This window comes from Poecilia reticulata, chromosome 18, assembly GCF_904066995.2.
Source record: "Poecilia reticulata chromosome 18, P_reticulata-male-v2, whole genome shotgun sequence".
NCBI lineage: Eukaryota > Metazoa > Chordata > Actinopteri > Cyprinodontiformes > Poeciliidae > Poecilia > Poecilia reticulata.
This window is the reverse complement of record NC_088847.1, coordinates 27,751,666-27,765,877: the sequence shown is the minus strand read 5'-3', so window position 1 is coordinate 27,765,877 and position 14,212 is coordinate 27,751,666. Positions and strand designations below refer to the sequence as shown.

The 14,212-nt window shown below is 38.0% G+C and overlaps 2 protein-coding genes across 3 annotated transcripts; both read right to left on the bottom strand.

Moving 5' to 3' along the window:
* Window positions 1–3,048: 3,048 nt before the first annotated feature.
* LOC108166055 (ladderlectin-like) lies at window positions 3,049–4,894 on the bottom strand. The gene is made up of 7 exons (XM_081600077.1): window positions 4,786–4,894; window positions 4,614–4,699; window positions 4,503–4,532; window positions 4,078–4,175; window positions 3,849–3,983; window positions 3,655–3,766; window positions 3,049–3,420 (listed from the first exon to the last, which is right to left on the bottom strand). The coding sequence occupies exons 2-7, from the start codon at window positions 4,672–4,674 to the stop codon at window positions 3,353–3,355; spliced, it is 504 nt and encodes a 167-aa protein (XP_081456203.1). The 5' UTR covers window positions 4,675–4,699; window positions 4,786–4,894; the 3' UTR covers window positions 3,049–3,352.
* Window positions 4,895–8,914: 4,020 nt separating this feature from the next.
* Window positions 8,915–11,024, bottom strand: LOC103480874 (type-2 ice-structuring protein-like). 2 transcript variants are annotated; one of them, XM_008436077.3, is made up of 6 exons: window positions 10,887–11,024; window positions 10,059–10,161; window positions 9,819–9,928; window positions 9,582–9,716; window positions 9,386–9,497; window positions 8,915–9,097 (listed from the first exon to the last, which is right to left on the bottom strand). In XM_008436077.3, exons 1-6 carry the CDS (start codon window positions 11,004–11,006, stop codon window positions 9,012–9,014), a joined length of 666 nt encoding a protein of 221 aa, XP_008434299.3. In that variant the 5' UTR covers window positions 11,007–11,024; the 3' UTR covers window positions 8,915–9,011. The 2 variants fall into 2 exon arrangements, with proteins under 2 accessions (XP_008434299.3, XP_008434300.2); XM_008436078.3 differs by having other exon boundaries at window positions 10,864–10,944.
* Between the last annotated feature and the right edge of the window lie 3,188 nt (window positions 11,025–14,212).

Below are 14,212 nucleotides of genomic sequence, written 5' to 3'. Positions count from 1 at the left end.
GTATTTTTCACATCTTTATAATAGTGTGGTTTTCACACATGAAAATCACAAAATGCAGTGATGACCTTTGCATTGTAATGTCCAGACATCTGGGGGTTTTAGCACTTTGACTCAAATCAGAATCAGGTTGTTACAAAACAAACAGATAAGCAGCCGTTTCTCTCTGAGCTGGAAACAGAGCTGCTGGTCAAACCTGGGTCACCTGCGTTCTGCCTCACCTCCGTCACACCACTTCCTGACAATCACACAGCTTATCTATATCTCAGAGCTTGTTATGGCCTTTTGACTCAATTCCCAGATATTTAAGAGTCAAATGGTCCAAAATGACCTTCTTACAGTTTGATATATTCTGATCTCTTCCTCCTCTTTTATGTTTTATATTCTCACATAAGAAAATGTAATGAGGAGACGCTGATTCAATTAATATGGGTGATAATTGCAGGGCCGGCCCAATGCATAAGCAAACTAAGAGGCCACTTAGGGCCCCAAAGCCACCAAGGGCCCTCTCAGTGGAGTTGATTTTTTATTTATTTATTTTATTTTTTGTAACAATTTCTATGTCATAACAAAAACACACAATTTCATCATTTTACAATATATTTGATAATTTATGTAGAAATTATTTTATGGACAATAAGAATAAGACAATTGCTCTTGGGGGCCCCCTGGTGGCCGTGGTAGGTACCATGCCGTACAGCATGCAGAGCATCCAAAAAGTCCAAATCTCTGAAAGAAGATGAGGTAACAAGACAATGTCTCAAAAAAGGATTTATCCTTCAGGCCAAATCAGAGCCGTGGTTAAGTCCAGCTTTTATCATTTAAGGCGATTGGCATCAGTGAAATCTTTTCTTTCCAGGCAACATTTTGAAACAGTGATCCAGGCTTTTATTTCGACTCGGTTGGATTACTGTAACTCCCTTTATCTGGGAGTCAGTCAGTCGCTGCTCTCACGTCTGCAGCTGGTTCAGATGCTGCTGCACGACCTTTGACAGGAACTCGGAAGAGGGAACATGTGACCCCTGACCCCTGACCTGGCCTCACTTCACTGGCTGCCTGTATATTTTAGGATTCATTTTAAAATTCTTATGTTTGTTTTTAAATTACTACATAATCTTGCCCCGGCTGACCTCTCTGAGCTTCTTCACCCCTATGTACCCTATTGGTCTCTCAGGTCCACAGATCAGCTGTTCTTGGAGGGACCGAGATCCAGGAGGAAGATCAGAGGGGTCAGGGCTTCTCTGTCATTGGTCCTAAGTTATGGAACAACTTGCCTTTGCAGGTGATGAGGCCCCTTCACTGTCTACTTTTAAAACTCATCTTAAAACCATCTATTTTACTTGGGGATCTAGTTTACTGCGGGATCTAGTTTTAAATTGTTTGTTTTTAAACTGACTGTAAGAGTTTTTTGGGGGTTTTTTAATTGTTATGTTGTGTTTTAATGTACAGCACTTTGTGTCAGCTGTGGTTGTTTTAAACTGCTTTATAAATAAAGTTGGTAGGGTTTGTGTGCCTTTTCCTCAGGTGCTACCTTGAAGAAACTGAACCAACCTGAAATCAGGTCAGACGGTTGGTTTTCTGACCCTGATCGTTGTGACGCTGACATATAGAAACCCAAGCTACCTGTGCATCTAAGCAGTGGATCACCCCACTTACCAGTCCGCCCTCCAACGCCGCCTCTCCAGCCACCCTCTTCCTCCAATCAAGCCCTGGACACCCCCAGACACCTATCCCCCTGGTCCGGACCTCCTCCTACCAAGTGAGATCCACCTGACTCAATTTCTTCTTTGTAGTCTGAAGATTCCTACTGAGCTTGAACTAACCATACCTGTCCCACTGTGCTCAGATATTTGGCATGTGCCGTTGAAGGGACCCTGGACCTAAACACTGATCACTCACCTTCCTGTTTTTTTTCTTTGCAATAAACCCCTTACATTTAAAACCTGTGTTCCGAGTTGTGTTCTGCATGTGGGTCAGAAAATTAGAATCCAACATGACACTTATATTGTTCAAATGTGAAAAGTATGTCATTAGAACAATAAAGTCTTCAGATTACAAACTGATATAGCTCTACTTATGTTTTGTCTTTGTGGTAGCTCTTCGCTTACAAAGCTAAAATAGTGCAATGCATAAAACAAAACAAGAAAAAAAAAGTACAAACACAAAACACACAATCTTATTTTGATTCCTAAAGGTTTTATTTTTCAAGACAATAGAATTGAAGAAAATTTTTGCTTAATTTTAGCAGCTGCTGCTGATCCAGACGCTGCTGCTGGTTTCCTGACTAAAACCAGGATGATGGAGCGTCACACAGTGCTAAAGTTCTTCCACTGAGAGAAAACACTTTAAAATACTGTTGTAGTTTATAAATCACTGAATGTTTTGGCAACTCGATACATTATATTTCAACACTGACCAACAGTTTGATGACACTTGGCAAAATGTCATATTTACTGTTTCTCTCAACTGTTAACTGTGTTTTCTATATCTTTGTATTTTAGTGTTTTTATGAAGTAAAGCATTTTTAACTGCCTTGTTGCTGAAAGTTGATATACAAATGCACTTTAGTCATTGGCTTTTTTATAACTTATTCAGTCTGATCTTATTGCAGAGAGACAATCCAGCTGCTGTTTGCTTGTTGATTCATTCTTTAGGTTGCATTAAAGAGAGAAATGATTTGATGTGAGAAAGCGGAAATATTTTTGGGTTTTCTATGAAGGAGCAAAAAGGCAGGTAAACAGAAACTCCGAAAGCCTGATCTGTGATCATAAAATGTTAATGTAGTGGGCTTACATAAAACATGAATACATTGTTATATGAAATGACATGCCACAATTTCTGGCACCATCTGCTCTCCATACTTTGTACTACTCTCTTCTGCAAAAAAGAAAACATTTCCCAAGTTTGGGAAAAAGAAATGGATAGAAAATGTTGAGTTTTTGATTTTATACAATCTCTTCAAGACATTTCTATCATAATAACTAGTGTATGATGGTATTAAAATGATTCAGAACACAGAACAACACAAAGACAGAATAACCACACACCATCTCGTTTTGATTCCTCAAAGTTTTATTCTTGCTAAACCAAAGAACAGAAGAAACTTTTGCTAAGATGATTCTTTCCTATAACTCATTCTGTTGATCTTATTACAGAGAGACAATCCAGCTGCTGTTTGCTTGTCGCTTCATTCCTTTGGTTGCATAAAAGACAGAAATTTTATGAAGAAAAGAAGCAGAAATATATTTTGGGTTTTCTATGAAGGTGAAAAAAGGCAGGTAAACAGAAACTCCTAGCATTCATCCTCCACTGGTTCTGTTTTACACATCAGGCCTCTTTGGGAACCTCAGTGTGGTCAGGGTTTCTTGACGCAGACAGAAGGCTGATGGTGATCACACCACATGTCATCCCAGCACTTTCCATCTAGAAGTAAGAGAACAAATCAGTCATCGCAAAGACAAAACCTTACACAGTATAATTTTTGTTGTAAAGGTTGATCAACTAAAACTTTTTACAACAAAAACCGATGTTCCTGCTGTTAATATAATAAATGTGGATGCAGATCGGGTAAAAGTTTACATGCACAGTAAATAATCATTTACCAAAAAGTCATTTTATCAACTGAAATATCACACTTGTGTGATATTTTTATTTTACCTGAAAAGTTTATCTTTAAACAGCTCTGTCTGCCTCTCCAGTTATCAGGCTGTTCTGGACACCAATTTGTGTAGCTAAATTGATTTCCATCGCTCCACAACCAAATACCATCCTGGAAAACAAAGTTCAGCAGACGACACGTTTCATTCCATTTCACAAAATACTTCATAAATAAAGTGTAATGGTATTAATACCTCCTCTGCATCAGAGCCTCCAATCCATGTTACTTGGGAATCACGACTTGCTGTAAATATCAGAGTCTGGATCTGTTTGTACTCGTTCAAGTTGTGAACTGATGCAAGGTTTGCCCCCAAGGCCAGACAGTTTCTCTACAGATAAACACATAATGATTTACTGAGGAAGTAGCTGGACTTTGCTAATTAAGAGAGCAAAAAAAAATCAGAGAGTCTTGTTGGGAATCACCTCAGCTGCAGCCCAAGTCATCTCATTGGCAACATATTGAAAGCAGCGATTGTAGATCAGAGTCCAGCCAAAAGGACAAGAAATGGATCCAACTTGATCTGATAACAAACAAATGGATTCAGAGTTCAGATCAAGACGTTTATGTGACTTTAGTCTGATAATAACATTGTTCTGTTGAATCAAAATGATTTAAAATTAAATATAAATTACAGATCACATCAACACTTGTGCAGGTCAAACCTACATGTGTGCTTTGCAAGGAGCAGTGGAGACATTTTAAGAAAAGTCTATTAAATAATCTGAAGAGAAAATAAGTGTTATGCTTTAATAAAGTAACTAGAAGAAGATATACACATTTTAGAGTTTGTGTTTGAGCATTCAGTCTGAGGAAATAAAAAAGACTAATAACATAAACTCCCACTGACCGTCACCAGGAGAGCCATTAATGGAGACAGCTGTGGATATTTAAAACTGGAGTTAGTGTTTTGTCTATGTTTTAGTCCCTTTATGATTCTTTATATTTAATAAATACTCACGGCCACCACAGGTCAGAGCCATCATGGAAAAGACCAGGAGGAACACAGCCAACAACTTCATGATGGAGACGATGCAGATTCACAATCTGAAGACGAATCAAAATAAATCAAACATGTTAAGAAAATTCAAACAATGGCACAAAAATGATGAGCAGAAGTTTGATCAGCAAACCTGATGCAGAACGATCCGTCTTCTTGGAGAGTCAGTACCTTTAGTTCTTACTGCTGAACCACTGGATATTTATAGAGACTCTAATCTTGCCACATACACAAGATGAGGAAATTAAATTCCACAGAAATGAACTGTTAGATCATGTCTGGTTCAACAGGAACTGAAAGTGTTGCAACTAAATCCTACGTTTTGACACTATTGGTTTCTCTCTAGTCTTTGATTTTATGTGCATTTTGACAAAACTCAATCCAACCACAGCCTGCAATGGACCTGGACTAATCAGCCAAACATATTTTATTATTTTTGGATTTTTATTTTCTGAGTCAAAGTCTTTAAAATGACATGAAATAAAGTCTTGAAATATTTTCACTCTTTCAGCTACTATGTGATGTCAGGAAGTGGCAGAGTTGCACCAAAAGTGATGCACTTTGCATTGTGATGTCCAGACATCTGGAGGTTTTAGTACTTTGACTCAAATCAGGATCAGGTTGTTCCAAAACAACAGATAATCAGCCGTTTCTCTCTGAGCTGCTGCTGGTCGCCTCCTGCTTCTTCAACAGGCTAAAATGAACCTGAGTTTTCAAGAACATCACACAACTCATCTGTAACTCTATATCTCAGAGCTTGTTTATGGCCTTTTGACTAAATTCCCAGATATTCAAGAGTCAAAATGGCCCAAATCACATTCTTACAGTTTGACATATTCTGATCTCTTCCTCCTCTTTTCTGTTTTCTTTTCTCACATTAGAAAATGTAATGAGATGCTGATTCAATTAATAAGGGTGATTATTGTCATCAGGAACGTAACATCAATATTCTGCTCATAGATGGAGTCAGTAATGAATAGTCCTTTTGCTGATAGTGACCTTTTGTGCACACAAGGTCACAGCAAATAACACAAATGTCATCAAGATCACTGGGCAGGACACGCCACTGCTCCCACAGCGCCCTCTGGTGGAACTCAGGAAGAAAACACTGAGCACCCACAGGAAACCCCAGATCCCGACACCAACAGCCAGACCGAGGCCACTTTTTCAGGTGGAGTCGGTCCACTTCCAAACAAAATCTGGTTCAGTCTGTGAATACAGACTGACCTCAGTGCGAACCAACTATAGGAAATGTACGTCTTTTTGGACTTTATGAGCCACCATTGCTGAGTATTGTGGAAGAAATGAGCCTTTCAGATTCTGCAAGGCTCATTTTGCAGAATCTCTTGTCGGAGAGATTCTGCAAGACATGATTTCATGTCTGGAAGATCAGACATGAAATCATGTGATACAGCATGTATCACATGATACATGCTGTATCACCTCAGTGTGGTCAGGGTTTCTTGACGCAGACAGAAGGCCGACGGTGATCACACCTCAAATCATCCCAGCATTTTGCACCTAGAAGTAAGAGAACAAATCAGTCATCGCAAAGACAAAACCCTGATGAAACCTTGCACAGTATAATTTTTGTTGTAAAGGTTGATCAACTAAAACTTTTTACAACAAAAATCGATGCTCCTGCTGTTAATATAATAAATGTGGATGCAGATCGAGTAAAAAGTTTACTTGATCTGCATCGAGTTATTTATGCACAGTAAATAATCTTTTACCAAAGAGTCATTTTATCAACTGAAAAATCACATTTGTATGATATTTTCTATTACCTGAGTAGTTTATCTGCAAACAACGCTGCATGCCTTCATAATTACTGGGCTGTCCTGAACACCAGTTTGTGTAGCTAAATAGATTTCCATCGCTCCACAACCAAATACCAACCTGGAAGACAAAGTTCAGCAGACGACACGTTTCATTCAATGTTTCACAAAATACTTCATAAATAAAGTCCACTGGTAGCAATACCTGCAGTGCATTAGAGCCTCCAATCCATGTTTCTTTGGGCTCATGACTTGCTGTAAATATCAGTCTGGATCTGGTTGTACTCGTTAATGTTGTGAACTGATGCAAGGTTTGCCCCCAAGACCAGACAGTTTCTCTACAGATAAACACATAATGATTTACTGTAGAAGTAGCTGGACTTTACTAAGAATTGTAAAGTAAAAGACAGCAAAAAAAATCAGAGAGTCTTGTTGGGAATCACCTCAGCTGCAGCCCAAGTCATCTCATTGGCAACATATTGAAAGCAGCGATTGTTGATCAGAGTCCAGCCAAAAGGACAAGAAATGGATCCAACTTGATCTGATAACAAACAAATGGATTCAGAGTTCAGATCAAGACGTTTATGTGGCTTTAGTCTGATAATAACGTTGTTCTGTTGAATCAAAATGATTTAAAATTAAATATAAATTACAGATCACATCAACACTTGTGCAGGTCAAACCTACATGTGTGCTTTGCAAGGAGCAGTGGAGACATTTTAAGAAAAGTCTATTAAATAATCTGAAGAGAAAATATGTGTTATGCTTTAATAAAGTATACAAGAAGAAGATATATACATTACAAATATACACCTCTAATCTTGCCACATACAAAAGATGAGGAAATTAAATTCCACAGAAATGAACTGTTAGATCATGTCTGGTTCAACAGGAACTGAAAGTGTTGCAACTAAATCCTACACTTTGACACTATTGGTTTCTGTCTAGTCTTTGATTTTATGTGTATTTTGTCAAAGATAAATCCAACCACAGCCTGCAATGGACTTGGCCTAACCAGAAACATTTTTTTAATTATTTTTTTATTTTTATTTTCTGAGTCAAAGTCTTTAAAATTACCAGAAATAAAGTCTTGAAATATTTTCACTCTTTCAGCTACTATGTGATGTCAGGAAGTGGCCGAGTTGCACCATTTGTTGTATTTTTCACATATTTATAATAGTGTGGTTTTCACACATGAAAATCACAAAATGCAGTGATGACCTTTGCATTGTAATGTCCAGACATCTGGAGGTTTTAGTACTTTGACTCAAATCAGGATCAGGTTGTTACAAAACAACAGATAATCAGCCGTCTCTCTGAGCTGCTGCTGGTCGCCTCCTGCTTCTTCAACAGGCTAAAATGGACCTGAGTTTTCAAGAACATCACACAACTCATCTATAACTCTATATATCAGAGCTTGTTAATGGCCTTTTGACTAAATTCCCAAATATTCAAGAGTCAAAATATATATTCTGATCTCTTCCTTCTCTTTTGTTTTCTGTTCTCACATTAGAAAATGTAATTTTCTATTGTGAAAGAAATGAGTATTGTGGAAGAAATGAGCCTTTCAGATTCTGCATGTTCTGATTGTAATGAAATCATGTCTGATCTTCCATTTCTGCTTCGTGATGCAGCATGTTGTGGCTATGGAGGACCAAAACTGACATAACTGAAAATAAAAACAGGAATATATTGTGTTTTTCCTTGTCCTTACATGTTTTCATCAGGAAATGTACATAGTTTTTATATATGCAAAAGTAAAACGAGATGAGGTAATGACAAAACGGCTTGCATAAAGAGAAACAAATACACTTGAATACACATATTTAGGGAAAAAGAAATGCATACATTTGACAAAAACATGTGTAAGGAAAAGAAAAATGTACATGTCTTAATGAAAACACATGCATTAGGAAAAAGAATGCACATTTTTGCTTTTATTTTTAATTTTCAGTTTTGGTCCTCCATAGTTGGATCATTCAGTTGTGACACCAAGCAGTGTGTTGCACAGGTCAATGGCAAGGGAACAGGTGGTGGTCAGGTTGTCCACCTGACCACCACCTGCAGGTAAAGTGGTGGAGAGTCTTGCCCAAGGACAACAGAGACTGGTGAGGTGAGGACTTGAACTGGCAACCAGTTGCAGGACAAACTTACCAGCATCATGCCACAGAAAACATCTGGCTTGAAGCCTTCTTTGGGCCATTCCTCAGCTGGTATGTCTTGCCTGGGTTTGGGGGATTTTCAAACTGAGGTTGGATGATGTTCCTGCCAGCGTGGGCCACAACCTGAACACGTGCAGATGAAACACCTCCCAAAGTCAAAATGATTTCCTTCAACCACACAACTTCATATTTTAGCCAATTTGTGCTCAACATGTTTTACAGAGAAAACTGACTTAGCAACTTATTTATGGAAATAAAAGTTGCTGCAACATTTGATTTAAATAGCATGACTACAAGGAGGTGAAATTAAAAACGGGAAGAGTTTCTCATTTCACAATTTTTATTCAATTTATTTTGTTGGAAAAAAGAAACAGCAGTCATCCTCCACTGGCTTTCATCAGGAAATGTACATGCAGGCTTTAAGCCTCAGCAGGTGGAGTGTTTTTCTTGATGCAGATAGAAGGCAGCAGAGTAGTACACTTCACATCATCCCAGCACTTTTTTTCTAGGAGCAAGAAAACAAATCATGCATCATAAAAACCGCCAAGTGGCCAACACTCATTTTTGGAAAGGTCGATCAAATAAAACCTCCTGTCAGTGCAGTAAATATATACTGCTAAAAAAAATAAAGGGAACACTTCAACATTTAAGTGAACACTGAAGTGTTCTTTATTTTTTTGAGCAGTATATATATATAAAGGTCAACTAAAGTCAACATGCATGAAAAATAAGCTTTCCACACGAGTCCTTTTTACAAACTGAAAAAAAAACAGATAATGTGAATTTTTTTTACTTGAATAGTTCATCTGAATGCAGTGCTGAACATTAAGTGCATTATTAGGCTGTCCTGGACACCAGTTTGTGTAGGTCATAGGGGTTCCATCGCTCCACAACCAAACGTTTGACTGGAAGACAATATGCAACACATGACACGTTTCATTCAGTGTTTCATAAAATAGTCAACAACCAAAGTGTACTGGTTGTTATACCTCATGTGCATCAGAGCCTCCAATCCATGCTTCTTTGGACTTACGAGTTGCCGTAAATATCAGAGTCTGAAGCTGATCGTTATCCTCCTGGTTGTGAACTGATGCAAGGTTTGCATCCAAGGTCAGACAGTGTTTCTACAAATAAACAATGTTGTGCTGAAGTAGCTGGACTTTAAATTAAAAGACAGCAAAAACAACAAAAAAAAATTAAAAATTGAGAACATTGTCAAAAATCACCTCAGCTCCAGCCCAGGTCTTGACATCGGCAATAAAGCGGAAACAGCGATCGTTGATTGCAGTCCAGTCAGTGGGACACTCAATAGATCTCCGGAACAAATGAACTTGTTCTGACAAATGCAAAGGAAATAAAAACATCCACCGACCGTCACCAGGAGAGCCATCATCTGGGGCTGTAGATCTGTTAAACAGGAGTTGGTATGTTTGTCAAATATAAAGAAATCATAAAGTAATACTCACCATCACCATGTGCCAGTGAGCATTTCTCCATTATGGAGAAGAGGAGGAGGACCACAGCCAACAACTTCATGATGTAGATGACGACACGATGGAGATTTGCAAGCTGAAGACAAAACTGTGACCTTAGGTACAGCTTTTACTACGAGTAGAGAACCTTAGATCCTCTTTATACCAGATCACAGGCAAGTTTGTAAAAAGATTAACAGAGGCACTGCTGCAAATTACATACAGCGCGAGTTCAAATGTAGTCAATTTATTTTATTGTTTGTTATACACTAAAAGTGGGAGTCTACACTGGTCCTGGGATCCTTAAAGTTAAAAAATAGATAAAACCCAATTAAATAAAATTAGACTGCTTGGGGGAGGAATAAGGAAAACAAATATAAATACACGAAGTGTCCCAACAAAAACACACACAAATCCCTGGTGAAAAAGAAAAACTTCCCTTCCACTAATCTCAATCTTAAACAGCTTGGGACTCAGGGACAACATAGGTCAGCGTTTAAAGCAACCCAGAGGGCTATAATAGAAACTCCCTTCCATAAAACAAAAACAACAATATATCCAAACTATCCAAAGTGTACTAAACTAAAGCAAAACTGAAATTAAATAAAAACAGCAGTAGAAGGCCAACCTACACAAGAGTTAAAGTTAAACAAGCACATCAAGCAGCCAGATAAAAAAAAAAAAAACAGCCCTTGCCTTCTCTTAAGTGAAACCAGTAAACAATGCTCCTGACATCACTCTCTAAAGTATGTTCCCTAAATCAATCAGTGGCAGAATCAGAAACAAATTCTAAACCCACCTCACAATCAATGTAACACATACCTCTGTACAAGTCATCAGCCTGGGATCTGATCTCCTCAGCCATCTACCTGCTTTTAAATGTAAATGCTGATTACTTGTCTCCCTAACAAGCCAGCTGCTCTCAGTCAAAGCGTCTTCCATATATGGGCAAGAGGAAGAGTGCGCAGCAGCCTACTTCCAGAACAAGATGCCCCGGCTACAAAACAAAGCATACATGTTAAGAAAATTCAAACAATGGTGCAAGAAAAGATAAGACATTTTATCAGCAAACCTGATGCAGAATGATCTGTCTTCTTAGTCAGCCAGTACCTTTAGTCCTTACCGCAGAACCACTGGCTATTTAAAGAGCTTTAAATTTAGCAAAATGATGACATTTGATAGAAATTCCTGATTCATCAGGAACTGAAAGTGTTACAATGAAGTCCTGTACTTTGACACAATAGGACAAAACAGATTGATGAGCAGCCATCTTTGGACACAAAGCAAATTCACCAGAGTTAAGATGTAAGGGTTAGCACATCTTAGAGTACAGTGTTAATGCTTCAGTGTTGTTTTCACAATAAATTACTCACTAAAAGTGTAATAACCAAAAGTACCAGATTCATTTTTGAGGTGTGGGGTCCATTTGGGTGTTTTGTCACCTCTGTTGCACATTTTGAATGTTCAGTTGACATGAGGACACGTGTCAATCAATTCAAAGGGTTTGTCCCAATTTGTCCCAAAGTAAACGTCTCTTACCTGGAGGACAAAGTTGTTGGCTCTACCAATGCCCTGGGGTCTGGCTACTGATTTGCTAACTGCTTGCTATTTAATAAGCTGTGGTCAAAGAGATTTGGTGGGAAATAATTGGAAAAATGGTTTCAAGTTGTCAGTGGAGAACATGCACAAGACATGCTTTATTTAAGCATGTTATAAATATTTATAGACTTTATTCCATTTTCAAAACTGGAGTCTGGAAAAATTTAAAAGTTGGATAAATACCTAGAGCTGACCAAAGAACAGCTAAATATTGTGATTTAAAGTTATAAAAGCAACATGTCCATATGAAGGTTTTGTTATCATTGCATCATATGTATAAAGCTACTGTATGTAACTTTTTCGAAACCGTGGATTCCCCCTTGCTCTCTTCTGCGTCAGAAGGCAGCATAGCTCTGTTAGCATTTCATAGAGGTTTCCGCTCTGCCTCTCTCATCAGCTGCACGACATTTATTTTTAGCTTGTTAAGGTAACAATCACCTCTTAGAGCCTTCATTGTTTTGCTCGTAAAAACGACTCAAAGTTCTATGGAAAAATGTTGAGGGCACAGATTAAGTACTTCAGAAGTTGTTTTCCAGTCTGGCTCTTCTTTCTTTCATTTGGGAAATTATCCAGATTCACCTAATTTTTTTTTCTTTTTTTTGTTAAATTACAGCCAACAGTGTCACAGTGTGGCATTGTCTAAAATTACACCAGTCAAACGCTAAATGATAAAGCTAACTTTCCTGTGTTTACTCTGCAGATTACAGTACAGAATGGACCACTATGCGTCATCAGTCCATCGGTTGAAAAAAAGATAGACCTGCATGGGGAAATGTATAACAGAAGATATTCATTTTCAAAGTAATTATGAATTTGGTGTATCACAAACAGCAATTTTTTTGGTTAATAGGAAAATTACAACATATTTAGCCCAACATGTTCAACTAATCCTGGAACCCTTTAACAGTTTAACATCCTCAGATGAGGATGGGAAAATTATTAAAGTAAAAGCCTAAATGTGCAAACCCCATCATATGATAAGAGTCAAAATGATAAGGATTTATTTTTAGAGAAGTTGTAACTTTTCGGCTAAACCCAGCAGCTCTTGGTGAAACGTTTGCTCATTCTGCCAGTCAGAGGACTGACCTCAGACTTTGGTCCAGGTTTGGCAACACTAAAGCGAAGTCAAGTGTATGCTACATAAGAGAATATAATGTATTTTTTACATAGTTAAGCACTTGAGTTCAATAAGTTGAGGGCCTCATGAGATATAAAGGTTTTAAAAAGGTTTTGACTCTCAACCTGTTGATCTTTGCCACAAGTTATCTCTTCTCTCTCATATCCCACTTTCCTGTCAATCCACTGCAAAACAAAAACAGTTTTCAGCCTTTCTTAGCGCAGACAGAATACCAAAGATAATCACACATTATGTCATCCCAGCACTTTCCATCTACGAACAACACAAAAAAACCAGTCAAACATCACATGATGAAAACCCTGAAGTGACCTAACAAAATGACTGGAAAGGATTATTGACTAAACTAATTTGCAACAATAAATTATCATAAGCTTGCTGTTTATGTAGTAAATATACAGTTGTAACCAGACATTTACATACACAGAATAAAAAACACTGTCTGAAGTTAAGTCAGACCAAACTTCTTTGTTTTAAGGTACCTTGTATTTTTAAAGATTATGACCGAGAAAATAAAAATCCCAAAATAACAAAATGCTTGGCTGATTAGGGAAAAGTTCATTCCAGGCTGTGGTTGGATTTGAGTTGAAAATCCGGCCAATCAGATCAATCAGGAGAGTTTCCACCACCAACTGACAAATATACCTAGAAAACAATGAGTGTAACTCTTCAGTGATAGAAAACCAGTACCACTCACTCTACATGGTGTACAAATGAGCAGAGGTGTAAAGTTGTGTTGTGTTGTGTTCATGGTAATAGATGTAGATGCTCACAATCAAAGCCATACGTTCTCTCTTGTTTGATAAATGCACCTTTGTGATCCCTAAATACACTCCACAGTGTTTTGGAAGAAATCTGAAGCTATATTTGCACTTTATTTATGGGGTAAAAAAATGAAACATACTGAGCAGTGGCAGGTTCAGAACTGATCAGCCTTTTGGAAAATCTCCCAAATCTTTTGTCCGATCTGCTCCTGATGCAGAGTCTCATATCTGAACTGCTGAAGCTTGGAGCTCTTTCAGCCTGGTCATGTTGTCCTGGTTTCCTCTCTCACTAGTCTCTTTCTTCCACAGTCACTCAGTCTGAGGACGACCTCAGAAGAGGCAAACGGCTGTTAATGTGCTCAATATGAACAGTTTATCTGTTTTTGCCTTCTAAATGTAAAGGTAAAGATAACTGGATGAATTGCACTCTGAACTTTCACAAAGTACAATAGAAAAAAACCCAAAAGGTGCAACTCTGCCACTTCCTGATATCAGGAAGTGGCAGAGTTGCACCTTTTGGGGTTTTTTCACACATTGATAATAGTGTGGTTTTCACACATGAAAATCACAAAATGCAGTGATGCACTTGTGATGTCCAGACATCTGGAGGTTTTAGTACTTTGACTCAAATCAGGATCAGGTTGTTCCAA

Bases quoted from the DNA above. Each gene is read 5' to 3' on its own strand.
- LOC108166055 (XM_081600077.1), bottom strand. From the start codon at position 4,674: ATGAAGTTGTTGGCTGTGTTCCTCCTGGTCTTTTCCATGATGGCTCTG. The intron at 4,533-4,613 runs GTGAGTATTTAT...AAATATCCACAG, and splicing joins GGCTCTGACCTGTGGTGGCC to CTGTCTCCATTAATGGCTCT. The intron at 3,984-4,077 runs GTGATTCCCAAC...GTTTATCTGTAG, and splicing joins TGACTTGGGCTGCAGCTGAG to AGAAACTGTCTGGCCTTGGG.
- LOC103480874 (XM_008436077.3), bottom strand. From the start codon at position 11,006: ATGGAAGACGCTTTGACTGAGAGCAGCTGGCTTGTTAGGGAGACAAGT. The intron at 9,929-10,058 runs GTGAGTATTACT...TGCATTTGTCAG, and splicing joins CTCACTGGCACATGGTGATG to AACAAGTTCATTTGTTCCGG. The intron at 9,717-9,818 runs GTGATTTTTGAC...GTTTATTTGTAG, and splicing joins AGACCTGGGCTGGAGCTGAG to AAACACTGTCTGACCTTGGA.